Genomic DNA, 27,274 nt, shown 5'->3' on the forward strand with positions numbered 1-27,274 from the left:
TAGAGACTGAGGGGGTAATTTGAGAAAAGGAAATAGGAGGTAGATAAGAAAAACTTACAGGAAGAAAAGAGATAATTTACTTAGGAAAAAACAAGGGACACTAGATTTTAGGTATAAGGATTTCAAAATTTTGACTAAGTAAAATAAATAAGGTTTTACTTAAATTTACTCTCAAGTTACAGGACTCTTTATGGGATGTGTGGCAATGTGTGTGGGGGTGATTTCCCTTAGGAAAGTACTCCTATTATTCTAATGATTAATAGATTTCTTTATATCACCTGCCTATAAATCCAATTTAAAACAAAAATTATAACTTTTAAACAAATTAAATAAATCAGTGAGGTTAGTTCACATCATTTCAAAGTAATATACCTCTATATTATCAAAGCAATATACCTCTCTATTATCTATAGTATCAAAGCATCCATGAAGCAGGTTTACTTCCTTAACTTATAAGATTTATACGATATAGAGGCATTTTGATCCAATTCATACAGATGTGGACAAAGATAGAAAGATTCAGCTCTGTTTTGATGGCTATTGAGCACAAAACTGATATTATTAATTAATTATTAAGCAAACTATTACAGCTCAATCCTTTAGCAGATCTATTAAAAATAGAATGGATATAATATAAAATTTTCTAGGCCAAATTTATCTGACTTTTTATCATCCAGTCACTCAATATCATGATGTCCTTATGCACATCTTTGCCATTGGCATGTATTATTCCTTCTGTGTTCCTACTGTTCCTACTCATCAAGAGTTGTTAGGCCAGTGGAAAAGGAAAGGACAGTGCATGAAATATATTGTCCTGGTTTCAACTGGGATAGAGTTGATTTTCTTCCTTGGAACTGGCACAATGCTGTGGTTTGGACTGAGGTTGAGACAAATTTTTATAACACACTGATGTTTGTTGCTAAGTAATGCTTACCCCAAGTTAAGGATTTTTCAGTTTCCCATGCTCTGCTAGGGAGGAGGTGTACAACAAACTGGGAAGAAGTACGGCCAGGACAGCTGACCTGAGGTGACCAAAGGGATATTTCATACTACAGAATCATGCTGAGAATATAAACTGGGGGAAATTGTCTGGGAGAGACCAGTCGCTGCTTAGGACTGGGTATTGGTCAGTGGGGGATGAGCAAATGTGTTCTGTTCTGGTTCATGGGTTTTGACTCTCTTTTTGTTTTCTCCCTTATCATCATTGTCATCATCATCAATTATTAACTTCAGTTATTAAGCTGTTCTTACCTCAACCCAAGGGTTTCACCTTCTTTCTAATTCTCCTTGTCATCCCATCAGTTTCTCTGTGTGTGTGCTGAGTGAGAGGCTATGTGTTACCTAGTTGCCAGCAGGGTTTAAACCAAGACATACATACTGACTAAAACTGACCACAATTTCAAAACTAAAGTTGCCTAAAAGCAGAAACAATGCAAATAAGAAATACAAAGGAAAAATGTTATCTATTAGAGTCTATTATGCCAAGAATATCATCAACACCCCACAAAATCACTAGCTCAAATTTAAAGAGGAATCACCAGCCTCTGACACCTGAGTTGTGCAAGCAGTTCAAGCAAAGCTCTGTGATGGACCTACACCATACCCTTGTCAAAAGATTCATGGTGGACTGGAGTCTGCTAAGTCATCCAAGCCCTGGGCTGTGGGAGGAAATGAATTAGCAGGGCCCAGTCTTCAAATTACACTGGGTACAAGCAGAATGCCCTGCTGTACTTAACTCCAACCCAACTATGATATACTGCTAAAACTCTTTTGCTGACACTGGTCACCACGTGGAAAGGTGAAATAATGAAGGAACTAAGTATTACTAAACACGGTGATGTAGTCCAAATGTAAATGTTTCAGCAATCATGCCATCTCAAAGAGTGACTGTGCTCCAAGTTGTGTCAGCTCCACTATTTTTGTAGAGAGAGTAAATCAAAATGGGAAACTGGTCCAGCTAATGGGTTTTCTTGTGTGGGTTATTTTTTAAGTGCATCAGTTCTCTGATCTGGTTTACTGAATGCCCACACAAATATCAGTGTCAGCACTGTGGGCTGTGCAAGGGTGATTACAAACAAGTAGAAGCAGAGAATGCTGCCAGTTACAATACCTCAAGGCCCAGAAAATCTCACACATGAGAAAAATGTTTACTACAACAATTGTTTGATAGAGTACAAAGCTTGTGATGCAATCTTTGCTTACTGGAACCATTAATAGTTTCACTTTCTTCTGTCAACAAAAAAAAAAAATGTGTAGGGATTTAATGTCTTCCCCTAGCTCTCTGTCAAGTTTCATTTTAACATGCTAATTGATGCAGGTTGCTGTCACTTTATAATATGCTTCCTCTAGAGGAGCCAGGTAACGGTCACATTTGTACCTACTTATAGGTAGAGTGCTTCCTGCAAAATAAAACATTTTAGGAATATAAACAGCCCAAGACAGAAAGCATATCAAATCCCTCAAGGCTATGACAGAAACCGAAACAAATCCCCCAGAGGCAGTGCTTTAATGCTTTAATATCATAAGCTGACGTAACTGCTGCTGAAAGAAGCAATCCCACTGCCTGTCAGGCCCCTCCTTGGCACTAGCATGAGCTTGCATTCATGTGTGTGACAAAAAGGATAAGGTGTTTGATCTGGGTCACAATTAACCATTATTCATTTACTTACTGGGTTTTACCTGGTTAATTGTAACTCAGATTGATTCCCTGAGCCAGGTCAATGCGCGGCCATGAAAACAGCCCTGTCAGCAGAAAACAAGGCTTGGGAGTTAACTGGGAGGGACTGAGGAAAACAGAAAAACTGCTCCTTTCAGTAGTGTGTTTGCTTATTCTGGCTGAAAGCTTCAGCTGTAAAATGATAGCCCAAAACACTTTTTTTTTTTTTTTTTTTTTTTTTATTTCAAATGAAAGCACAAAAAGAGGAATGCCAGTTATTTGGCAAAAGGGTCTGATGAGCCCACAACGAACACCTGCATCACTTAAGGGTTCAGGAAACTAAAAGGGACTCCAGCTTAAGAAGATTTCAATTCCTTTAATTAACAATAATTCTGCCACTTTTTGATTCATATGTAAAATAAGACTCCTGTAACTACATCTCCTGATTGAATTCCAGGCAATAATGTTTCTTTACCAGGTGCTTTTAGTGTGAAAAACCAGTGAAACCCAACATGCCATTTTAGTTGCATTCAAACAGGATTTTCTCATTTCCTGCATTTGCAGATTAATTTCAATGGATATCTTGCCAAATGAAATATGATATGTAACCTTTCACAAATACTTGTAGCATTTCAGAACAGGAGGATGAGAATGTACATGTTCCACAGATTATGAATAGGGGTTGCAAATCTATTATTTGAATAATATATTTGAAAACATTCAAAAGCTTGCAAAAGCTAAATACATAGATCTGCTAGTTACTATGTAAAGCTCCACAAAATATCTTTGAGATTGCTTTCCATGTTATTTCCTTAACAAAAGTTATTTGCAATTGCACTTTTGTTTCTGTTCTGGTTAAACATCTTTAGAATAATATTCCTATGCAGTTTAAATATTCATTCATTTAACCAAGCAAGAGGAGGAAAGCGTAGCAATCTCTGAACATTAATACACTGGTTAGAGAGAGAGGCCTCAAAACAAGATTACCAAGTAGTTTGTTAAAACCTGAAACTGTGACTTGTAAGAGTAGCTAAGTGCTGGTGATAAGAAGCACAAAATCATGGTGGTGATGACTACAGAGTAAACAGCCTTCTCCAGTGTCTGAATACTGTAAGTAAATAGTGGATGACCAAAGTAAACAGGAATCTGCCCACGTTCTACCTACGGAAAATTGTACTAGACCCTGCACAACACAGGCACCTCCTCCAACTGTATTGCAAAGGGATCAGAAAGACACTACAGTGAAATTCTGGAAGAAAATATTGAGAGACATTTCAGCACACAGAGAGAACTAAGCAATAAATTACAGTGTGACAGCTAACTTTATGGTGCGCTTGAGGTAAGTCCTTCAGTAGCAGTATAGTGCCTAACTAATTACAGTATTTTCCAGACAGGAGACTTAGCCCCTCAGATATTCCTTTGTGAAAATATTTCAGTGAGATAGGCCTAAACTTATAGTCCAGTACATAATATCTTGATAAAACTTACATGTATTGTCCAACCTTACTGAATGCTGAGAGTTCTGGAAAGATTCATAATTCAAGATAGAAGAGATTATATTTTAATTAGATGTGATACATTAATTTACATTCATGGTAAAAGAACTGCAATGGTTTGGAGTAACAGGGATGCTTTTGAATGGAGCATTAGGGCAAAGTGTAAGAAGACAGAGGCAGCTCAAGGCATGCACCAGGTGGTCAGTGGAGGTGACTACTGAGAACTGTGGACCAAGAACTTGGTATTTTAGATCCAAAGTAAGCACAATGCTGCAAAAAGGCTATTCCTCCAGAATTAATGATCACATGAAAATGAACCAGCAATCCAGCCAAGAAAAGTGGAGTATAATTTGTCAGCTCCTGATTAAGCCTCATGTTTATATTTCTCTGTTGGTAAAAAACTCTGCTAAAGTAAATAGGTCCAAGTCTAATTCCTTCTTGAGTGTCAGGAACTGAGCATACCTTTCATGCTGAGAAAAAAACAGGCCCCATGTAAACAGGAGATTTCAAAGACATCAGTGATTAATGCCCTTTGCTAATATTGTAGTTTTCTACACTGTAGCAGCAAAGCTATGAAAATCCCTCTCCCGTATGTCTGAAACAGGTTGCCATCATCAATGCAAAAACCATTCTAAAATCATCACAAAGTAAGTCTTGCAGGATTTATTGGACTTGTTTTCAAGGGGAAAACCATTTGTCATGGAAATCAAGTTCTGAATAATAAAGTACACAACACATCCGCTTTCTGGATAAACATTTCCATCAAAGAGAGAACAGCTACCTTGTCATGGTAAAGAACTGCAAATGTTCAACTCCTTAATACTGAGTTCAGTCCAGTAACATTACAAAAAGCTTATTTTAGAAAATTTCTAGGAAAAACAATCAAACACCCAACACAAAGACTACAGAAATTATTACAAAGATGCAAGAATGATCATCACAGAAAAATAAAAAAAAATTATTGTCCTGGTCAGACTGTAGAATGTTGCACAACTGAAGAAGAAACTGGTGATGCAAATTTCCTGAAGAAACTGGTGATACAAATGATAGAGTGATCACCTCAGTACATCAAAATCAGCTTTGATTGTGGCAACACCATTCCTCCCTTCCACCACAAAGTTACACAAAACACTTCTTGTTCAGGCTTGTAACACATCAGAGAACCTGCAATTATGCTGAAACACACAGCACGTAAGTACAGATTACAACAGGCAATCATTCTGCAAACAAAACATGGGGATCTGCTGGTCTGAAAACTTAGTGCATGATCTGGTTTTTCATAAGAAGGGCCCAGTGTTTTTTCTAGCACATATATATGTGCCCACATATAAAGGGGCAGAACAAAAGTGCATAACAGCAAAGCTGTAAGGTTTGTGACCTTGATCCCCCAAGATCACAATTCCAAGAATAAGAATACATCACAAAGTAGAAACAGTTAAAGACATGGTAAGAAAATGAGCCATATTGCATATGTAAGGAAAACATAACACCAGCAGAAAGAGGACAGAAAGAGGTTTATGTGATGAGCTTTTCATAAAAGGGGGGAGTGGTTATGTCTTAGCTCACCTGAGCACTGAGATGAATGCTAAGAAGTTGAGAGAAAAACTAGAGAAGGAAAAAGAGAAAAGAAAAAAAGGAAGGAGGACACCTGGGGGTATAGGTTTCTAGAGACAGACAGAGAAAATTGCACTCTTATAGACACAATACATGGATTGTGATCTGTATCTTAGAGAGGTGATGAGAAAAAGAAGTCACTGAGGTTATGATTTCTCTATGCCACTCTCTGTAAGTACAGAATACTGCTGGTGTCTGTATTTAATCTTATAGTATGCAATCTATCTTTGAATGCAAAGATGCCTTTTTGCCATCTTCAGGCAAAACTGAAAAATGTTCATGGATTTTTCAGAAGTTCCAATGTGACTTTATTAAAAAGCCTGGCCTATTTAAACTGACATACATTCAGCATAAAGAAATTAGGCAAAATTAAACTTCCAGGCAGTAGCAGAAAATATGAATATGAGCTAAAGGAAAGAACATGAGAATTTTACCCAAGGATAAAAGTGCAGTCAGGAAAAAAATCTTCATCTTACCATTAATAATAAAATGCTAGAGAGAGCATTGCCATGAGGGACTTGTTTGTCAAACAATAAATCTGAAGCAAGCTACTAAATGAGTCCTCTAGGGAGCCCTCTCTAGATTCATTACTTAGTGCTAGCAATACTACCACAGTAAACTTTCAATTGATATTCATTACATTACATTTCTGTAGTGATTTTTCTGGCCTTTACAAATAACAACACTAAAATTTTTGTGTTCATAAGGTTTCAGTTTTAAAAAACTGTTCCTATAACTTGACAAAACAAATGCTAGCATTTTAAAGCCAAATTCTCCTTAGTCACAGCATAAGCTTTGATGCTATATCTCAGAGCAAAACTTAGCTCACAGTTTGTCTTTATATGTTCAAAACACTGTCTCTAACAAGTTATATACTTTTAAGCCATGAGTTTTGCTTGATTAGGTGAAAATAAAGATACAAATCAACAGAAATATTTACTACAGCATCTTCAGGAGAGTGCTTTTAAAGTCTTCTGCAAATGTGAAATAATTTCACATCACAGTCCAGTGTAGCAGAGATGGAAATTGCTACTGAGAGGCTAAAACACAAATAAATACCTGCTTTAAGTAGGTCTGCTAGAACTGTAAACCAATAAAGGTTGTTTCTGAAATTGAGAAATGCTAGGCTTTTGGATCTGTAATCATGAGTAAAAGTCATGTATCAAGTTCAAAGAACATCCATACTTGAAACCCAAGGCTCTGTTAGCAAAAGTCAGCTACATGTGATTTGACTCAGGTCACACATTGTGACCTCCACAGTATGAGGGAAAAAATGTGCCATCCTGCTTGTTAGTCTCTAACAGTCACATACTATTTGGAAAACCGTAATCAAACACTTAAGAAAGGAGAACTCTGCAGATCATTAGCATCTTCAAAACATTTATCCTTGAGGAGAGTCTTAAACACATTTAATTTTGGGGAGAAGGTGGGGAAAGCCCCCAGACTAAAGGGTGATTTTATTAGATGTCTTTTGAAAGGAAATTAACAGAGCTGAGTACTTGAATTGTGAGGATCTTCAGAGCACCTAAGCAAACGCAGAAACATCTTTCACAGAGCAAGTAACACTAGCAAGGGAAAATTAAATACACCTTCAGGAGCTGAAGATGAAAGAGCAAAAGCTAAGCAATAAACAGCGATATCTTTTAAATGAGATGGGGCAGACACTAGTGTTTATTCTGCCCTTACACAGTGCCAGTGCCACTGATGTACAAACACCAAGCCAACCAGCAGCCTGCCAGGTGATTTGTGCATACAAACTAGAACACAAACATTTTAGGAGCTTCCTAAACAGAAACTTAGTACAACAAGTGGCTGTAATTAATAATGCAATGCCCACTACAAGTTGCTGTTGGGGAGACTGAGACAAGCTTACGACTTTTGCCCATGAAAGGGCTCCAGTTTCCTGTCATTTTGTTTTCCATTGACTGCTCTGGTGACCTTGGCCGACCACCAGGTTTGCGCCACAGCTGGTTCCGTTTCTGACCCTGCAGAATCTGCAGCATGTGGAACTGCCTGGTCTTCTTGCTACCCTTGCTGTGGGTGAGTTTAGGGTCTTGAGCAGCTCCTAAAGCACCTTTAGACTCACAAGTTTAAGGGACCAGATGCGATTTTATCCAAGGGTACTGAGGGAGCTGGCACACTAAGTTGTTCTCCATCATTTTTTATCAGTACTTTGAGTGCTAGAGAGGAGGAGCTGGAGAGGAGGAAACTCAAGGGTGACCTGATCCCTCTCTACAACTGCCTGAAAGGAGGTTGAAGCCAGGTGGGATCAGCCTTTTCTCCCAGGCAGGCAGCAACAGAATGAGAGGTCGTAGCCTCAAGCTGCATTAGGAAAGCTTCAGGCTGGACATTGAGAAGAATTTCTTCACGGAAAAAGTGAAGACATTGGAACGGGCTGTCCAAGAAGGTGGTGGCATCACCATCCTTGGAGACGTTCAAGAAACAACTGCACGAAGTTCAGCTAGTTCACTTAGTGCCATGGTTTAGCTGACAAGGTGGTGTTCGGTCATAGGTTGGACTCGGTGATCTCAGAGATCTTTTCCAACCTAAATGATTCTGTGATTCCCGGACACGGCTTTAAATCGCTACCACACAGGCAGCTCCCACCCCCTTTTAGCGACAGGGCCGAGCTCGGCCCCGGCCCCGGCCCCGGCCCCGGCCCCGGCCCCGGCCCCGGCCCCGGCCCCGGCCCCGGCCCCGGCCCCGGCCCCGGCCCCGGCCCCGGCCCCGGCCCCGGCCCCGGCGCAGCTCCGCCCTCAGGCCGCCCTCTCCGCGGCCGTGGAGGCGGCGATCCATGCCCGGGGCGGGGTTTGCCGTCTCCTCCCCCATCCCGCCTTCATTTCCCCTGGTTATGGCGTCCGCGGCCCTGACCTTTGTCCGGAGCCTGTGCTGGCGGCTGCCCTGCGGGACAAGGTGGGTGCCGATCGCTCCGGGGCTGCACGGCGGGGCCAGGGGGTGTCCGTGCTGGGGGCGTCCGTGCCGGGAGCTGGGCAGCTCCAGCTCCTCCCGCCGGGGCTCGGCGTGCAGAGCGGTGCTGTCCTGCCCGTGCCGCTGGATGAACCGGGCTGTATGGCCCCGGCGTTAGTGCACCGGGCCGGGCGCCGCTCTCATCCCAAAAACGGGGCAGGTCGCTCTCTGCTGAAGTTGGGGGACCCCTCCGGCCGTGCCAACCAGCTTAAAGTGTTTGCACACAGCGTGGAAGTGGGAAACCTGTGTTTGATGCCTTCCTGAGGAGAATATTTCACCACCAGAAAAATTGTTGGTTAGGCTTGGGGTGAGGTGTCCAAAACCGTACTGAAATGTGTAAAAGAGTGTGTGTTTGGGCCTTTTCTTATTTTCTATATTTTGTTTTATCAGTCCCATAGATAATGTAATTATAAATGGTTTGAGTTAGAAGGTTAGGTTAAAGTTAATCTAGCTCCAACTCTCCTACCAGGGACAGGGACCCTTCCACTGGACCAGGTTACTCAGACCCCCATCTAGCCTGGCCTTGACAAAATCAAGCTTAATTGTATGTCCAGGGCTCCTTGCTAAGACTGTTCTGGCTTTCCAGATAATCACACAGTATCTTCTACACCTTTATTTATTACATATTGCCTTTAAGCTGTTTCCAAATAAAGTGTCACATGCTAGAGCATGCACTGCAGCTGCTGTGCACCTTCAGAGTTAGCTGGGCAGTGGAAAGCAGAAGGGATTGTTATAAATAAGAAGCTTGACTAGGCCAATATTCAAGCAGCAATCAATTTATTAATTAATGTGGTAAAGTATGAGCAAAACAGCGCTGGGTACAGTGGGGGAAGTTTTCCCTCCAGCTGCACACCGATGGTTGGGGCATAGAGATATTTACAGGGGTACACATAAGCTTTTTTCAGCAGTTTCTATTCCCAATTTTTACGTCACAATTCTATACACTATTGTGAGTTAGTTTTTCTCAGGATGTACCCCAGAAAGGAGTATTCCCAGATGGTGGGGTCTGACTTGCGAAAGAAGAAAGAGGTCTTCCAGCTGGTGCGGTCCAGGCTCCAGATGTGGGCCCACCTTTTAATTGCAAAGACTATAAATCTCGTAACAGTGATGTCCAGCTTCCCTTGGTCAAAACTATCAATCCTTGGGTTGATGTTCATCTTCCTTTCTCAAGCTGCTTTTTACTGTTTTGCTAAGGTGTTGAGATAAGGTATGTTTCCTTTACATATATTCTAAACTTATATTTTCAAAGTTCCTTACTACAAGCAATATTCTAAAATTATACTTCAAAAGGTTATTATTGCAAAGCTGTTTAATGCTTAGCTATGTGCAGAAAGTTCCTGTCCAGCAGCAACATCCTTAAAGCTTTAATTCAGATGCTATAAAAGTTAATTGCAAACAAAGGACAAGTTTAAAGGCCTTCTTCCATGCTTTACTCCCTCAGTTATTTTTTTAGAATTCATCCTTTAATTGTCCCATGATCAGTTTCCACACATATCACAATCACAAGCACACATGCTGCCTGTATGTACCTGACATGAAACACAGCTTTGTATCTCACAGGATGGCTTGAGTTGCAATTACACTTGGAATTGTGTGATATACATTTTTCTTGAAAATGGCTGTATTGGAAATTCCACTATGAAGTTGCTTGTATATGAATAAGAATCACAAAGTATGCCAATTCATAGAATTTTCTCTTCCAATCAAAAATAGCTTAATACTCGAGGAAAAGCAAAGTGTGTTAAGTATATTTGGTAAACAAGTTCCTAAATAGAATGGTGAAGCAGACATTGTCATACCAATAAAGATGTGTGATACTCTGGTAACAACATTCAGATTTGACTGTTAAAATGCACACTTTCATAAATGAAATGCTTTTACTCAAGTATCCAAGTATGTCTGTTAGACATGAGCACAACTTAGCCAGAAGAAGACTGTAAGACATTTATGCATTAAATTGCAATATTTTTCACCCAAAGCTTTATAAGAACTTATTTGAAGTAACTACATGAACATTCTAAGACAGAGGGAGAAACAAAGAGAATTGTGTGACTTCTGCCCTCATTTCAAAAAAAGAACTCTCTAGGCATGCTTTCTCAGCTAAATAATATTAATTTAATGTAGCTAAGTTGTTACAATGAGCATAAAGAAAAGCAGTTCTAAATTGGGAAAGCACATAAAAGACTGGCCTGCTGATCATCATTAGGCTGGTGGAGTCAGATGTATTTGAAATGGCAAGATTCTATATGAGACAGCAGTTCATCAGTCAGTATTAATAATGGGCTCATGTTTTTAGTATTTAATCAGATATAATAAAGAAAAATAGTACAATTTTTCTAATGCTGGAGCACCAGAAAAGTGAGCCTTATTTTCTGTCTTAGCAGTATGCAAGCAGAATTTTATCAAAGACAGTGGCAACATTGCTGTGCCAGTGAATTTAGGAAGCATTTTTTGCAGTCTAATCTTGGAAAAAAGAGTCATATCTTTGGAACACTGAAAGAGAGAGACTTCTATAAATATAAAGGCAAAATGCAAGAGTTGCTCTTGCTTTATTTTGCTTTGTTTGTGTTTCCAAGCAAGACATTCATAATTCTTTCAGACATGGAACTGTGGGTTCCACAGGCTCTTCTTGTGCTGCCCTGTTGCAATATATAATATTTCAAGTTTAAATTCATCTGAGGAGGGGGGATGCTGACACAGACGCACATTCAGAAGAGTCTTACTGGGGCTGTATGAATTTGACAGTCTTTGCTCTCAGATCTTTGAGCTTGGGGGCCCCACAACACCACTGCTATGAAGCCATATCTGCACTTAGGGCAGGTCAGACAGACCAGTGGGCACCGAATGCTTGCTGCTGGGAAACCTCCATCTGTGCTGTCCTTGTTTTGGGGGTTTCCTTTGGGCTAGTTGTAGTGCAATCCCAGCACTGAATGCCTGTCCATGGCTGGGGGACATCTCCCAGTTTTATGTAGTTTAGAAAGGATCTGACTTGTATGTGCCAAGCACAACCTTGGGGAGTGGAGTTGGCAGCAGTGCAGAGGCTTTCTCCAAGAGCACTCTCCTGGTCAAACCAAGACAGTACCATAGTCACACCCAAACTTCCTAGTGTGTTCCTTGGTGTTTCTGCAACTTTAAAGGAGGTCAGATCTTGTCAAAGACCAATTTCCCATGAGCTATTCTTTTATTTCTCAGAAAAGGCTTTTTCATAGGAGCACTATTAAATGCTGGTCTTTAAGTAAAGTCAATTGAAAGCCAGTTAATTTTCTCCTAGCCTGTTGGCTTCTCCTTGCTTCTGTTGATCTCTCCTTGTGCCTGGAATACTTCCTGCTCTCAGTAAATCTCTGCTAACTATCTGGTTTTCAGCTTGGGAGGCAGCAGTCTTAAGAGTTCAAGTTCACTTCCATCTGTCTCTTGAGCAGAATTCCAAATCGCTTCTTGGCATTCGCTTATCATCTCATGACAAAACGTCTGGATGTTTACAGCCCACCCACATGGCAGGAACTCAGGTGTTCCAGCACAATGCACAACAGTCCTTATTCAGTCTCCACAGCCTTCTTGTACTCCTGCCTGGGCGTTAATTGGTCCTGCTCCCTGAATTGCTTACTCTTTACTTGGTAGTGCAGTTGCATTTGTTGGTCATTATCTCAAGCATCCTTTAACAGGTTTATGGCAAAGCAGGACATTATAACCCTTCCATCTTTTCCTTTACCTCTCTTTGACTGCAGACCTACATACCCAGAGAAAAGAGCTATGGCTCTTTTCTGCCTTGTATCCCACTAAGCCAGTGAGGTATGAAGTCCTGGGTCTTTAGGGCCCAGAGGCTTTGCTTTGCCATGAAACTGTGCTTTTATAAGGAAGTTGCTCCACTGAGGGCAGAGAAAGATCTGATCTCTTGCAGCTGAGACTATTTCTTGTCTCATCAATTGATTTGTGCTCAGGGGCCTCCTTCTTAGAAGTAGTTCAGTATTTCAGGTCATTCCCTGAAAAAGCTTCTTGATTGCTGTTAATGATGTATCACCTGCATCACAGGTTTTTGTTTGCTTCTTTTTAATATGTGAGGAGCACGTAAATACATTTTTCCACTGCTACAGACATGCAATACAATTTTCTGCATTTGAGGAGAACTGTGGATGCCAGCACACCCAGAGGACATGTAAGCCTTGCCTTGTGGAAAACCTCTTTGAGGCTACTGCCATCCTGGAGGTGACCAGTAAGTGTGGTCCCCTTTTCTGTTCTATTTCTTTTTCCCAGGCTTGGCAGTGAGGACCTAATTGGCCTCAGAGAGTCTGCCTTCTGTCCCTGGTGGGAAATGTCTAGTCCTTTCTGCTAACCCTATTCAGATCGTTGTGGTTGGATATGGACATACAAATTTTATGAGCTTTGTTCTGATGTTCTCATGCTGGCTGAGCAAAAAGGACACTATTGCCTCTCCACCTACTTTCTCCCTCACCAGGCCCTATTTCTGTATTGTAGCAGCTTTCCTTTTCTTTCCTACTGTCTGCTGACATCCCTAATCCAATTCCCTTTACAAGGAGGAAGACTGGATTCTTGCAGTGTTGCTATCAAGTAATAAATCAGGCTATATCCTTAAAAACCCAAACTTTATCCTTTGCAAACACTCCTGAGTCTCCTGGGGGTCTGTACCAAAACCTCTGGTGCTGGCAGTAGAAGTTGCTTTTATGCCTGAAACTTTTCCCCAGATGCAGGCGAGTGGGGTCTTGTTCCCCTCCTGATCTCAGTGGGGTGTAGGCAGCAGATGTCCTGCAGCCTCCCGAACACCTGGCTGCCAACTTCCCCGCTCACTAGCAGTTGAATGGGAATGCATCCTGGCTCACTGACACGGGAAATGTGTTCACATACACAGGTTGTATCTTATCTTACCCACAAAACACAGACCCTGATCCTACACTAGGAAAGTCCTGTGGAATATGTTTTTTACTCACTGATGCTGTCTTACACAGGCTGTTGCATTTTGGTTTCTGACTCTCTGAAGTTGTGCTTCTTGGTGCTGTGTTTCAGGTTGCACTAGTACGCCTTGCCCAGCTCTTTGCTATTCCCTATCAACCAACATATTTTTCTGTGACAGATTTCCATTTATCCGCTCTCCTTGGCTTGTGCTGGGTTCTGTAATGCTCAGGTGGTCTGCTCTGCTCCGCCTGCTCAAGATAACCATGCTTATCTTTGCAAACTTCCTTTTGGTAGGTCAGGTCTGTAGTTATAGTTGGTGTTTGTGATCTAAGTTAGGTGGGTCACAGACCCTTGCCTGGCCACCAGAAAAGCAAGCAGAGCACATATCTGCCTTGATTTTAAACCTATTATTTTCCTTAAGCTTAGTCTTTTCTGTCTTGGTGCAAGTCAATAGGAAGTTTAGAGAGCTCATCATACTTTTCTTACCTTTTAAATGGTGGGGGTTTTTTTTGTTTTGTTTATATATTAAAGAAATCACCTTCTTTCCTTTCTTGCAACCTTGTGCCATTTGACTTTTGCAGTAAGTTTTTGCAAAATACTGGTAAAATCAACTTCCCCTAGCATTTGTAAGGTAACTTTTGGAGTCTTTCAGAAAGGTTCTTCATACCACAGGTGGATCTTGAATTTCTCTTTTTTTTTTAAGAGCCAGGATTCTGAAATATAGCCACTGGACTAAACTAATCCGCTGTGTTTTGAATATTTGGCTTAACTAGTCAAAGGAATGAACAACAAAGTGAACAACTAAATCTCGTAATGGGAGGCTTTCTTTGCAAATATTCATGTTAATTGCAGGGGTTACTACGTCTCGTTTGCTCATGCTGGTTTACCAATACAACTTAAAAGACAAAAGGTAATGGTGAGATGACTGGATAGTTTTCCAGAAAAGTGTCTTGATAAACTTCTGTCCTTATGTAAGCACACCCTTAAGCTGTTTTAAATGGAAATACAGACAGCAGTTAAAATCAACAAAATGTAATCCAGAGCAGCAAGCTGTATGTAATTGAGCTGGATTTCACAGTTTCTAGTTAATATCAAGCCAAGGTGTCTGGAAATCCTGAGGATGGATTGTCGTGGAACACAGCTTTCTGAACAATCCCAGTTCTCTAGGACTTTCTTCATATATGAGATGCTCTATCTTTTTGGTTCTTTTCTGGTCTCTTTCCAGTATGACCATGTCTCTGGTACTGTGGAACTCAGGACTGAATGCAGTAATCCAGGTGTGGCCTCACCAGTGTTGAGTAGAAGAGATTCCATTCTTAATTATGAATAAAAATTATTTATTGAGGATTAAAAATATTGTGTTGTATGGATTCTTTGCTGATTCTTTGGCCCTCCAAAAGAGCGGCTACTGTTTTTGTGGTACAGTATTCTGATAATATTCATTAATATTCAAAATTCAATATTAATATTAATAATAGTCAAATTAGAATTATTATTCTATTATTAATAATTATTCAATTAATATTCATAATATTCAAAATATAATAATATTTTTCTGGCATAAGGTCTGGTGTAAGAGGTATGTAGCTTATAGAATGGCCAACAATTCTTGGATAATTTGGTCCTTATAAGCTAACCATTAAACAGGGTAAATTTTAAGTTTCAAATATGCTGTGATTCCATACCATGATACACATGCTTGTAATATTCTTACTGCTTCAAACATGTCAGTATAGTCAGCCTGTTTCTGAAACAAAAGAATCTGTTTGGTTCTGTGTTGATTTTCTTAATTGCCAGTACAAAGCCAGATGAAACACCCTTTTATTCAGAGGAAGAACTTCCAAGTTATATGAGTTGTCTGCCTCTTTCCTAGATCAATAATTCTTTATGATCTCTACAATGACAGCAGAAGCCAGTTTGACTCTGCCTGTGTTGCATCCCCACTTAGAACTGGCACAATTCAATACAATCCTCTGACCTCTTTCTTGGGAGCTGCTGCTTTAGGTTGCAGCCTTCTAAATACTATAATTTAAGCTTTTTACACTGTCTTACTAAGACATGACGTGAAGTCCCTTGGTATATATGTAATTTCCATTTCAGATTATCAGATTTTTGTTGAATAAATTGCCCCAGATCTTTAAAGATAACCTGTTGGTCTGTTTGATTGTCGGTGCTGGAAATACTGACAAAACTGTGTGGTATTCACATTCTTTGAACAGAAGGAGATACAATTCTCTCTCCCAGGATGAGAAAAGACAAGAAAACAATTCTTATCTCTACTTGCTGCACCTGTTGTTTGGCACATGTGGAATGTGTTATGGAGATTGTTTACTGAGAGTGATTTGTTAATTTGATTCTGCTGATGGTTTTTTGGATTGATTGGCCGATTGGGTCAAAGCTGTGTCATGACTGTCTCCAGACAATCATGGGGTTTTTTTTGTAGTATCTTTTTAGCATACTATCTCTTTAGTGTCGTATAGTAATAGTATAGATTAATAAAGCACTTGTTCAGCCTTCTGAAATCATGGAGTCAGAGCACGTTATTTCTGTGTCAGGGAATCCTTGCATAGATAAAACCAAGGGCAGTGTGCTACTTTGTGTTTAGACCTAAAGTGTTTAATTCTAAGCTATCTGAAAGAGATCTAGGTAGGGTAAGCCATTGGGAAATACTTGGTTACTGTTTTGTTCAGAATTCTTTTTGTCCACCCTTACTGTATCTAGGTGTCATGGATTCAGGAGAGAAAGTAAGCCTCAGACAGAATTTTTGTTTCCTTTCACTGATTCAGCTGCACCGTGAGGAGTGTCAGTGGGTGTTGTGATGTGGGTGGAAGCTGCAGGAGCTGGTTGTATCATTGTCAAGAAGCCTACCTATGTTGCCCAAAAGCCATTAATATTAAAGTATACATTTTCTTGCTCTCCATACAGCCAACATGATTTGTCCCTGCAAGCTAAATCAAAATGGTACTTTCCTTTCTCCACAGATATTGAGTATTTGTTCATAACTTTTTGTTAAGTCACCTTGGATAACGATGTGTTAGGAATGTATTTGAGTTTGCTGCTCTCCAAGTGCTGCAATAAACCGAGTGATTCTCAGCAGTTGTCGCATATATGAGTATTGCAGCTCATTGCTATTTTTTCTGCTGATGTTCTTATTTTTAACTTTGAAGTGTGTTTCTGTCTGTAAATCTTCCTGATTTTAGAGATGTCTTACATGGACTGAGCATATACAGGAGGTTCTCTCACGATTTAGTAGTTCATCATGTCCAGTCAACTTAAGTCTGCTGGAAGGAGAGAGTTCTTGTGGAAATTTCAGGAGATGACCCTAGTGTCCCTCCCAGCAGCTGTGATGAGAGCATAAATAAAATAAAACAAAACTGTGCATGTATAGAGCACAAAGATCAGATAATTTCATATCTCAGTGAATGGTAACCTAGAGCCTTCATTCTTAGCTATTCTTTAATATTGAAAAAGAAACTATCAAGCACAGCTGAGCCGCTTGCACTAAACAACAGTGATTCAGCACTTCAATTTGCCAACAGACACATAATTATCATCTAGTTTTTATACGTCAAAACAGTGTAGGAGTGTAAAATAGTAAAGGCTGATAAGGATTTATACACCAAACTTGTGTTTAGAGCAGCTCTTGAAACATTCGAATGTAAAAGGGAAAATAATTTGGCTTTCATTTCTTTCTGTTTGTTAAAGTAGCAGTAAGTAAATTGTTTATAGAGTATTTGAACTGATGTTTTCTACTAGTGAGATACATTGGAAATATGAGAGAACTAGAAAGATTCTTATTACCTAATAGCAATAAATTTTAGTTACCCCATGCTGCAGTATAGTGGGGTACTGCCAGGGACTGTGCTGATGTATAGTTGTTTCCTTGCATCTTGGGGATTTTTTAGGAAGGCTGGAGTTCTGTCTACTGAGTCATCAACTCCTTCATGGTGTTGCCATGATTAATAAAACTTGGTATTTCCCCAAGTGAACCAAATGAATTGATTTCTAGAGAATAACTTTGATGCTGCTAAAACCCCATGGATGGAACAGAGACTGTGAGCACACCTGCAAGAACTCTGAGCAAACGGAACAGCGTTGTAACCGGCAACTATTAAGCTAATTTATTAAATGCTTTTAACAAATTTGTTCTAACATGCCGTGGTCAGATCTGTTGTTATCTCAACCCTTTGTGCCCCACTTTTGGGCGTCAAAAAGGCCTGTTGTGGTTTAACCCCAGCTAGAGTACCATGCAGCCACTTGCTCACCACCTCTCTTCTCCAAGTGTTTACTCCACATTTCCCAGTATAAGAGAAGAAACTTGAAAGGACAGACCTAGAAATAAAAGCCTGAAGCAATTTGCCTTTATTAGTGTAAAAATTGTCAAGCTGAGGTTTCTTTCAACATTATAGACAACTCCTGTTAGTAAGAAAATCTGTCTATACAACTTAAACGAAGGGTACTTTGCAGCTGAAAGTTTAACAGCAGCAGCAGGCATTGTTGATTTGATAGGCACTCACGATAAAGTAATTCAATAGCAAGAAAAGAAAAAAAAAATCTGAAAAGAGTATATGGTGAGAAGTGTGTATAGTTAAATGATATGAATTTCTTTGGGAACAGCCTGTAATAAGATGGCATAAAGAAAGAAAGATTTGCCTTTCTTCTACAGCCAGAAGAAACTACCCAGAATTTATCTGTAGATATACCATCTGCACTCTCCCTAGCTCTCCTTTATTTTTCCAACAGCAAAGGAGCAATGAGTGTTCCAAATATGCCACAGGATGCTCATTTTGCTTCAGCATTTTCAGGTGCCTCTTCTTTTTCCCAGCTCAGGTATAGGTAGCTTGTAGGGGGAGAGTAACTGGAGAGATCAGGCAGAAATGAGCCTTCTTCACTTTAAGCAGTATGGGAAAAGCTCTTCTAATGCTGTACAAGTCCTTGGGCTATGTAAAAAATTTATGAGTCCTTAATGTTACATTATTATCTGTTTGGTTTCAGTAGAATGTAATCAATGACATGATGAATGATAACTTGGGGAACCTGCAGATTAAAATTTTCTAATCATTTTTATGTTAACAGCATAGACAATAGCTTCCTCTTGTCAGCAAAATAAAGTGAAGTACAACCCTAAATTTACTGTGTGCAGAAAATACTGCAAGTGAATATGGAAAATGATAAATATTTTTTCCTGGTTACCAAGGAAGCGTGATACTGCTAATGCTTTGCTCATTGTCATGATTATTTGGTAATTAAACTTTCTTTTTTAAAATCTTGTTAGAGATTCTGATATGAAAGCTTAGGGGGGGGAATGAGAGAAGTTGGTGTGTCAGGTCAGACTTTTTCAGATGGTTCACTTATTTTCTCATGGTTACAGTATAAATACAGGCTTCTATTCCCCTCACACTCCTCATTTCCTAACAGTTGCTACAATTGCCGGTGGTGACAAGCTTTCCCACCAGCTCTGCTCCTGCACTCCGGGATTTAGCTGAACTAATGATCCGAAGTTGCTATTCCATCTCCAGATCCCCTTTCCCCTCCAGGGAGAAAAATCAGGATAATTTTAAGGGAGGATCAAAGTGAGAAAAGCTGCTGCTGAATGAAGGGGAATGAAGCCTGAAACTGGTTGGAATGCTGTCCAGGCACCAGTGGGCAAGGACTGCCCCAGTGACCTTGGCAGGGAGCACGTGTGGTTCCTCACTGTTGGATGGATGTGTCCCCACAGCAGGACAGGGAGCAAGGAGGTCTGATTTGGTTGCTCTCCTCCTGTGTGACTTCACAGCAGTCTCTAAGAGCAGCACTTGCTGGTGCTGGGGCAGGTGAAGCTCTTGGGATAGGTTTTAGGCTCCTGAACCTTGTATACAAATTTGAGGTCTGGCTGGCACCTGTAAATCAGGTGTGGGTTGGGCTGGGAAACATGTGTTGTCTCTTCTTTGCAGGGATTCAGGAGAGGCATGCAATCAGAAGCTTGTTTTGGGTTATAACCAAACACTGAGCACCATGGGGTTTGTGGGAATTGATTGCTTTGTGTGGTTACTAAAAAAACCCTCAAAAAAACCCAACAAAAACTAACTCATATAACTCTTTAAACAGCACCAGCAAACCAGTATTTCAAGTAATTTTCTCTTGAGATGGAAAGAACATGAGCAGAAACAGTGCCACTTTATGATGCTGCAAAACTGTGTGGGAAATGGCAAGGAGTGGTTGCCATGCCCTTTGCTGTTCTGCATGAGGAACACATGGAAAGAGCAATGGAAAAAATGACAGCACCTTGAGATCATGGCATAGAAGGGATGTTGTACACATGATCTGAAGTTTTGTATGTAATGGACAAAAGATGATACAGGATTTATCCAAGTGACAATTTAATGTGATTCTTGCTTCTAACAAACTTCCTGTTCTTTTTCCTGCTTGTCTGTCTAAAGCTACTTAAAATAATGTAAAATGAGTGTTTTCCATTTCTGTCAGGAGTTTTTAACCCATGTGTATCTAGCACCACCCGCTGCTTTTAATCCTAATAGGATTTTTAACTGCTTTTCTATGTGCTTTATTTCCCCAGGATCTACTAATGTTTAAAAGAAAACTTGTGCTAAGTAAATGGAAGATAGATTTCAGGTATATACATCCCTTTCTTTTGCTGAGTGTGTCTGATTCCTGTGCAAAGAGATCTTTTGTCTTCTGTTTAATCTTTGAGGAAAGTGCTGTGTTGCTTTAAAAGTTAGAAAGTGACCAGTCAATATTTTACAAAATATTGGCATTTTTAGCTCTTCTGAAGTCCTTATGCAAGGGACAGAACTACACAGAAGTGAGAGGTCTGCATTTAACAGGCTTTGCAGTATTTTTGTGAATAATATAAACAGTGAGAAATTACTTTCAGTGTAACTGCAGTCCTAAATTTAAGAGACATTTGCATGTTTATAGCGATAAGGGACATTTAAGTGAGCAGGTAGAGTGAATAGGATGAATGATGAGCCTCCAAGGTACCCTGAATGACTGAATGGCAGCAAAGAGATGTCTGAACCAGGGGAATAGATACAAAATGGTTGTCAGCCTGCATGTTTCAGGTTCAGACAGTGATGCCCAGGATTTATTTCTTTTTTCAGAGTGTACAACTTGCGAAGTCCCCAGTGTCTGGTCTTGCAGGAGAGCACAGGCGTTTGTCATGGACTCTGACTGCACTGCCAAGTTGTGACTCATCTTGCTTCTGTCTCTCTGGTGGGAGCTGGCTTTTTACCCAGCTGGGGGAGGTTGCCCAGCCCTCACCACTCTTCTGTGGGTGCCTCTACAGTGAAGGTAATTTGTAGCAGTGGGGCAGTGGCAGCTAGCTAGGCACTGGGTGCAGGGCAATAAACAGGAAGCTTTGCGAAGAAAATTATTTCCTTTTGTTTCAGTGAGTAGATGAGAAAGAGGAATACAGAGGGGTTTTTGGTTGCCTTTTCTAGGCTTCTTTTTCTGCTTGGATTAAAAGCCTGTATGTCAGGTTCCAGGCTCTATGCCTGCCTTGCATGGTTTCCACAAAGTCTTGTGTGGCTGCTGAAGTGGGGCATGGATTTGCTCGGTGAGTGACTAGGAAGGACTCAGTGTCACAGCAAGGGAGCAGCAGATGGAGAGAGCAAGCTGTTGCACACCATACTGCAGCAGCCCTCTCCTGTTCCTTTGTCCTTGGGACTGTGGCATGGCACCCCTGTGCAGTGCCAGAGGTGGCAGTGCTGCTGTGCATGCTGAGAGGTGTCATCTCCTCACTCTGTGTGATCTACTTGGGATGGAGGGGCTTTCTTACAGCTGTTTGTGTGTGCCTCTGAAGAATCAAATCCTGCCCAAGATGAATTAATTGTGAAATAAATTAATTCTTCCTTTGTGTTTTCATCCTTTGTTGTTATTTTAATAGAGAAATCATGGTAATCAGCTTAGCCTTAGTGTGTTGAGAATTGAGGAGCATCTCTGATGTGTAGGAAATGTCTGTAGAGATCAGAAGGCAGAAGGAATGGGGTGAATCATCAATGTCCTGCAGAGAACTGAGCTACAAGCATCAAGGAAGAATGAAAGATAAAAGGCCTTTTCTTATAAACAGACTTTAATGAACACCTAGGTTGCACAATTTCCTATTACAAATCAGTAGGTAAGGAGGAAAAGAAGAAGGAAAGATGAAGTATTTGAAGTGGATAGATAACAATTTTACCCAAACATTTAACTAAGTAGCAAAAAGTGAATATAACCAACCAGTAAAGTTCCTCTGAGCCTGGATTTACTGAAAAATCATTCCACTTTTCCCCAGCCAAACTTTTTTGATTCACCTAATTGTTTTCTCGTCATCTTCTAACTTCTCTACTTTGCATCCTTAATAAGGAAGAGAACTGTGATGCGCTAAATAGAAAGAAACTCAAACCAAACCTACCTTAACCATAAATATGTGTGTTCATACCTTCAGACCAGCTGCTGTGGCATCCTCCTCTCCCCAGCTGCTCATCCTCAACTTTTGTTAATTTATGATCATTATCAAATTGTATATAAAAGAGATCCTTAAAGCCTTTTTATGATACTGACCACAGCCAGGCTGCAGTGAAATCCAGATTGTCAAACATGGTGTTATCCCAAATCTCCATTTTTAAACACAGGATCTACCTCAGTCACTTCCTAGACTGACAAGAAAATTTGTAGCAGATACACAGATCATCTTGGGGACAGTAGCATTCCAGTAATTCCAAAGATGGCTAGCAAAATTGGAGGAAAAGAAAGCCAAACCCAAACCAGCAACTACTCTTCCAGCACTCTCATCTCTTCTTCCTGTTAATGTGGCTTTAAAAACACGTTTGGGAATAATAAGAACTGAAAGTGTCATGTTCTGGGACTCCAGGACAGACTGATGAAAGAGATGCAGTGTTAAAAATCTTGTATCTGTATCCATTTAGATGCACTTTTTTTCCTGTGGAAGGTATTTTTTTGATGCTGGAAATGGAGTCCACAAGTTGGCTAAATTACCTCCTGGCTATTTAAGGGATGAATTTGTCAAACTCTGACAGAGTCTTCTGAACACACCAGCTTGAATGTTGGTTACAGTGAGAGTTGTTTATCCTGTGTTTGTCTGGGTGCACTGCTATCTTAATAAAAGCTTACAGCTGATCAGCTTAAGTAAAAGGACTTTCTGTTCTTGCAGCCTTTTCTGATAGCCTGTTCCATTTTGTATTGTTCAGATAGGTTTCTTGCTACTGGCATAAGGTTTTGAAGCAAATTTTGAAATCCTTTCACTTTGAAAGAAAATCTATGTATAACAAAAAATATTCTTTCCATGTCTGTCATTCAAAATTGGTATCTCCAAAATAACAGAACTTTGATTTTATTAACAAAGGAGGGCTGTAAAAGGACATAAAAACAGTAGGTCTTACAAATATTTTTACAAGACATCATCTAGCTACATAAAATTAAAGAGAAATAAAATTAATCGGGAGCAGTTTATATTCTTCACACTTTCTTCCTGCAACTTTTAGGCTTTCAGCAGAAAATAAATTTTCTTTAAGGAATAAGAGCAATGAGGACATTTTTGAGGTAGGCAGTAGAACATCCTTTAAATTCTCATTAGGTGTGTATAAAAAGGCAGCAATTCCATGATTTTTAAATGATTGTCCTGTAACTGAAATATTAACATTAAATTGATTAAGCATTCTGTCAGTCTCTGTTTGAGATACTCATTAATTTTTCAAATGAGAATGATTATAAAATCGATCGTATATGATGTTCTGACATGAGAGGTGTGTCTGTAAGTTAGAATAGGGAAAGTTGGGCCTTTTCCCTTTTTACTAGAATAGAGAAGGAAGGTTCATACATGCATAAACTGCAAACATTTTAACATTTTAAAAATAATCAAAATGCTTAATGTATATTGCAATTTAACCAAAAAAAAAAAAAAAAGGTGTGACAACATGATTTTGTCCTCTTGAAATAAATCAAAATTGTAAGACTTCCTGGCTTTTGAGTCCAAACTTTACTGAAGTAAATCTGCTTTTATAAAGTACTATAGAATTGGGTTAGGTTTGCTACTTTTGGGGGAGGTTTTGATGGAACTGCCTTTTTCTGGTGGGTAGTTGTTCTCTCAGAATAGTTTGACTGCCTTTCTTTTTCTCAAGTGTGTACAAGCTGGTTTACTTACAGTGCTTTTCCAAAGTACATATTGAAATTAGTCTTCACTTGTGCTGCCCTGAAAGGAGAACCACTTTCAAATTCGAGTGTTTCTAGTTAGAAGCACACACACTGGAAAAGATCACAAAGAGCAGACAGGCTGCATACTTATCTTAATTAATGGACATATAAAGCTGCTAATCATAGAACCATTTAGGTTGGAAAGGGCCTTTGAGATCATCAAGTCCAACCATTAACCCAGTACTGCTATGTCCACCACTAAACCATGTCACCAGATGCCACATAGATGCCACATCTTTTAAATACCTTCTGGCATGGTGGCACCACCGCTTCCCTGGGCAGCCTCTTCCAACACCTGACCACCTGTCTGGATATTAGTCTAAACTTCCACTGGTGCAACTTAAAGCTGTTCCTTCTCATCCTGTCAGTTGTTACTTGTGAGAAGAGGCCGACCCCCACGTGGCTACAGCCTCCTTTCAGGGAGTTGAAGAGAGTGATAAGGTGCCTCTGGGCATCCTTTCCTCCAAGCCAAACACCCCCAGCTCCCTCAGCTCATCCTCACAGGACTTGTGCTCCAGACCCTTCACCAGCTTTGTTCCCTTCTTTGGACACATTCCAGCACCAAAACGTCTGTCTTGTAGTGAAGGGCTCATAATTGAATGCATTATTCGAGGTGCTGAGTACGAGGGAATGAGATTTAAATAATTAATAAAAATTAGTCATTTCCAAAGGTTAATTATAGCACAGCACAAGCAAACTTCTAAAGCAACTTTCTTGAGACTTTTGATATCTTTCTTGTTGTTGTTGTTTTGATTAGTGTTGTATGTAATGTTTCACATTTAATTTAAATGTCTTAAAAAGCAGTGTGTTTGTTTCTCCTTTAGTCTTTCACAAAAATCAAGTAATGGGTTTTTTTTTTCCCCTGCTTACTCCCAGGCCAACACAAGCTGTTTGCGTTCCAGCGATTCACCTGCACATGACTGCAGCCACCATGCAGGTCAGCCAGAAGGACTTCCAGAAGGCTCAAGAACAGCTGAAGCTTTTGAAAAAGGATCCTGGGAATGAAATGAAGTTGAAACTCTATGCCCTGTTTAAACAGGTAGGCATGACTTGACTTATTTTGTTTGGTAAGGAGCATTTATAACCTGAGGGGATGGACCTGTAAAATTTATTTAAAATCCTGGCTGTTCAAATGTATTGTGTGTTAACAGGCTCTTCATTTTATGTGCTCATATTGTGTTCCTGAAATGTCAGCCCCTTAAAACCTAAATTCTGAGGGAAACCAAACCTGTTTTTTCATGCTTTCAGTAGAACCTTTATTCAAAGAAATAGAGCAAAATTACATCCATTGTGTGATGCCTTCCATATAGTAATATTGATTCAGCTTTGGAAAATGGCTTATGCCTAGGAAAAGAAAGAGTAGGCTGAATGCTTCCTCTTAAATTTCTTGTATCTACAGTCATCTGGGCCTATAATATAATGGTGTTGACATTTGAAAGTTGATTTCTGTGGTTTTTTCCTCTTTTTTCTTTTAGTATGGTCATTGTAGGTTTTGTTTGGGGCTTTTTGTTTGTTTATTTTTAATTCAAGGAACTGTTCCTTCACAGTTCGAGTGAAGGTTTTTCTTTACCACAGCATGAAAGGAGACCTTTGCAGAAATAACTTTATGCCCATAGCAGGGCTTATATTGGTATTTCGTGAAGTATTTGTGGATCAGGATTGACTGCAGGGTCAATAGAGGCTGTGGCTTGTTATGTTGAGGAAGACAATCAGTAAGTCATTTAAAAAACCTTAAAGACTGCTGATGGTTCTAGGTAGCTTTATTGATTAATAATAGTGAGCTCATAAATCTTCTTTCTTCCTCCCTTTCTTTCTTCCTCCCGCCCCTTCCTTCCTTCCTTCCTCCCGCCCCTTCCTTCCTTCCGACACTTCCTTCCGACACTTCCTTCCGACACTTCCTTCCGACACTTCCTTCCTTCCTTCCTCTTTCTCTCTCTTTTTCCTGCTTCACACTTGAAATATTTCTTTCCAATAGTTTATTTTTCTTCAGGAAAACTGATTATAGAATACTTCAGGATAGCTCAGACTCCTGTAGTTCAACTGGTCCAATGCCCTTGCTTATAGCAGGGCATACTTTGAAGTAAGATGCAAATTAATAGTTCCTATTCAAAGGTCTCTTCACACAGGTAACAAGTTTTTAACATTCTTTATAAGTATAAAATTTTCACAGGTTTTGTGGCAGAAGATCTTAACATGCGTGGGAGTTTTGGAGAGCAGTCTCTCATATTGGTTAGGTGCTTCTGGATGCCCAATACAATATTAGAAATAGCAGATACTGAAAACCTCACAGTATGTGAACTGTCAGAATATTGTCCAATCTGCTCTCTCAGATTTGAATTCTGTATCCTGATCAGATAAGTATTCAGAACAGTCATCATATTTTCTACCAAATCATCTGAAATTTAATCAAAGGTTTTAATAAATCTGTTTCTCTCTCTTTTCAGGCTACTGAAGGTCCCTGCAATGCTCCAAAACCAGGTATGCTGGACTTCGTCAAGAAAGCCAAATGGGATGCATGGAACTCTCTTGGCAATTTGTCTCAGGTGACAAAACTCATAATTTCACTTAGATACTTTGTAGATTACTCTACTTAAAGTATCTGGTCTTTAAGAGAGTGGCTGATGACTAAAAATATTACGTGCTAGTTGGGCATCTCTGCTTCAGCCATCAAAATGTTTCCTACTGTATTCCTCAATCACTTCACTACTTTAGTGTTTGGAGATTTTTTTTTTTTTTTAGTGTGTAAGCCTAGTTCTACATTATTACTGCCAGCTTGTGTCTGTTTAAGTGATCTTATGTGGTGACTTCCAATGAAAATAGTGGTTTTTTGCATTATGGTTCATTCTGCTCTTCTTTTTAAGAAAGATGGATTGAGCTTCTCAGCTCTCACAACAAAACACAAATCTCTGAATTCAGCATATTCATAACTTCACCATTTTAAAAAGTCAGACTCTTATGCTGTTGGCTAAAAGAGTAGAAAAAATTGGTGTATTGAGAGCCTCTCTTCATTCTTTCTTTCTCAATATATCTTGATATTTTTAGTATCTTTCATAACCTTTAGTGAAGTCAAGTGAAGCGAGCAGGGAGAATAAAGATGCAATACATACATAAGCATTCCTTTTTCATGCAGGCTTTGGTAAGTCTGATTGCATAGAGCTGCCATGGTTTCCTCAGCTGCTATTAAATGAAGGAAACAAGCTTTTCAAATCATATGTGTCAGTGCTGCATTAGGCCTTCTGCTCAGTCAAAAAGAGGAGTTTTGTATTTTTCTTTTTTTTTTTAAAAGAAAATATGGTTGCATAATCTCATGAATATAAGATATTGTTCTGCTTTGGGTTTTTTGGGGTGCATTTTGATCTTTTGTTTAGTTTGGGGTTTTAGGGTTATTTTTGAGATGGCCCTGCAGCTTTTAGGAGTAGTCAAGAAATACTTAAGTAAAAGAATT

General features: G+C 39.8%; 1 protein-coding gene across 3 annotated transcripts in view; it reads left to right on the plus strand.

Moving 5' to 3' along the window:
* The first annotated feature begins 8,551 nt into the window (after nt 1–8,551).
* The window catches only part of ECI2 (enoyl-CoA delta isomerase 2), a 28,224-nt gene continuing 9,501 nt past the window's right edge, over nt 8,552–27,274 (plus strand). Inside the window, exons 1-5 of one of the 3 annotated variants that reach the window (XM_038128901.1) lie at nt 8,598–8,679; nt 20,195–20,250; nt 20,739–20,928; nt 24,706–24,868; nt 26,274–26,372. In XM_038128901.1, coding sequence (XP_037984829.1) covers nt 24,746–24,868; nt 26,274–26,372 — 222 coding nt within the window. In that variant the 5' untranslated portion in view covers nt 8,598–8,679; nt 20,195–20,250; nt 20,739–20,928; nt 24,706–24,745. Of the gene's footprint in view, nt 8,680–20,194; nt 20,251–20,738; nt 20,929–24,705; nt 24,869–26,273; nt 26,373–27,274 lie in introns of all 3 variants that reach the window. The other 2 variants (XM_038128902.1, XM_038128900.1) reach the window with 2 other exon arrangements.

Source organism: Motacilla alba, chromosome 2, assembly GCF_015832195.1.
Source record: "Motacilla alba alba isolate MOTALB_02 chromosome 2, Motacilla_alba_V1.0_pri, whole genome shotgun sequence".
Classification (NCBI taxonomy): Eukaryota; Metazoa; Chordata; class Aves; order Passeriformes; family Motacillidae; genus Motacilla; species Motacilla alba.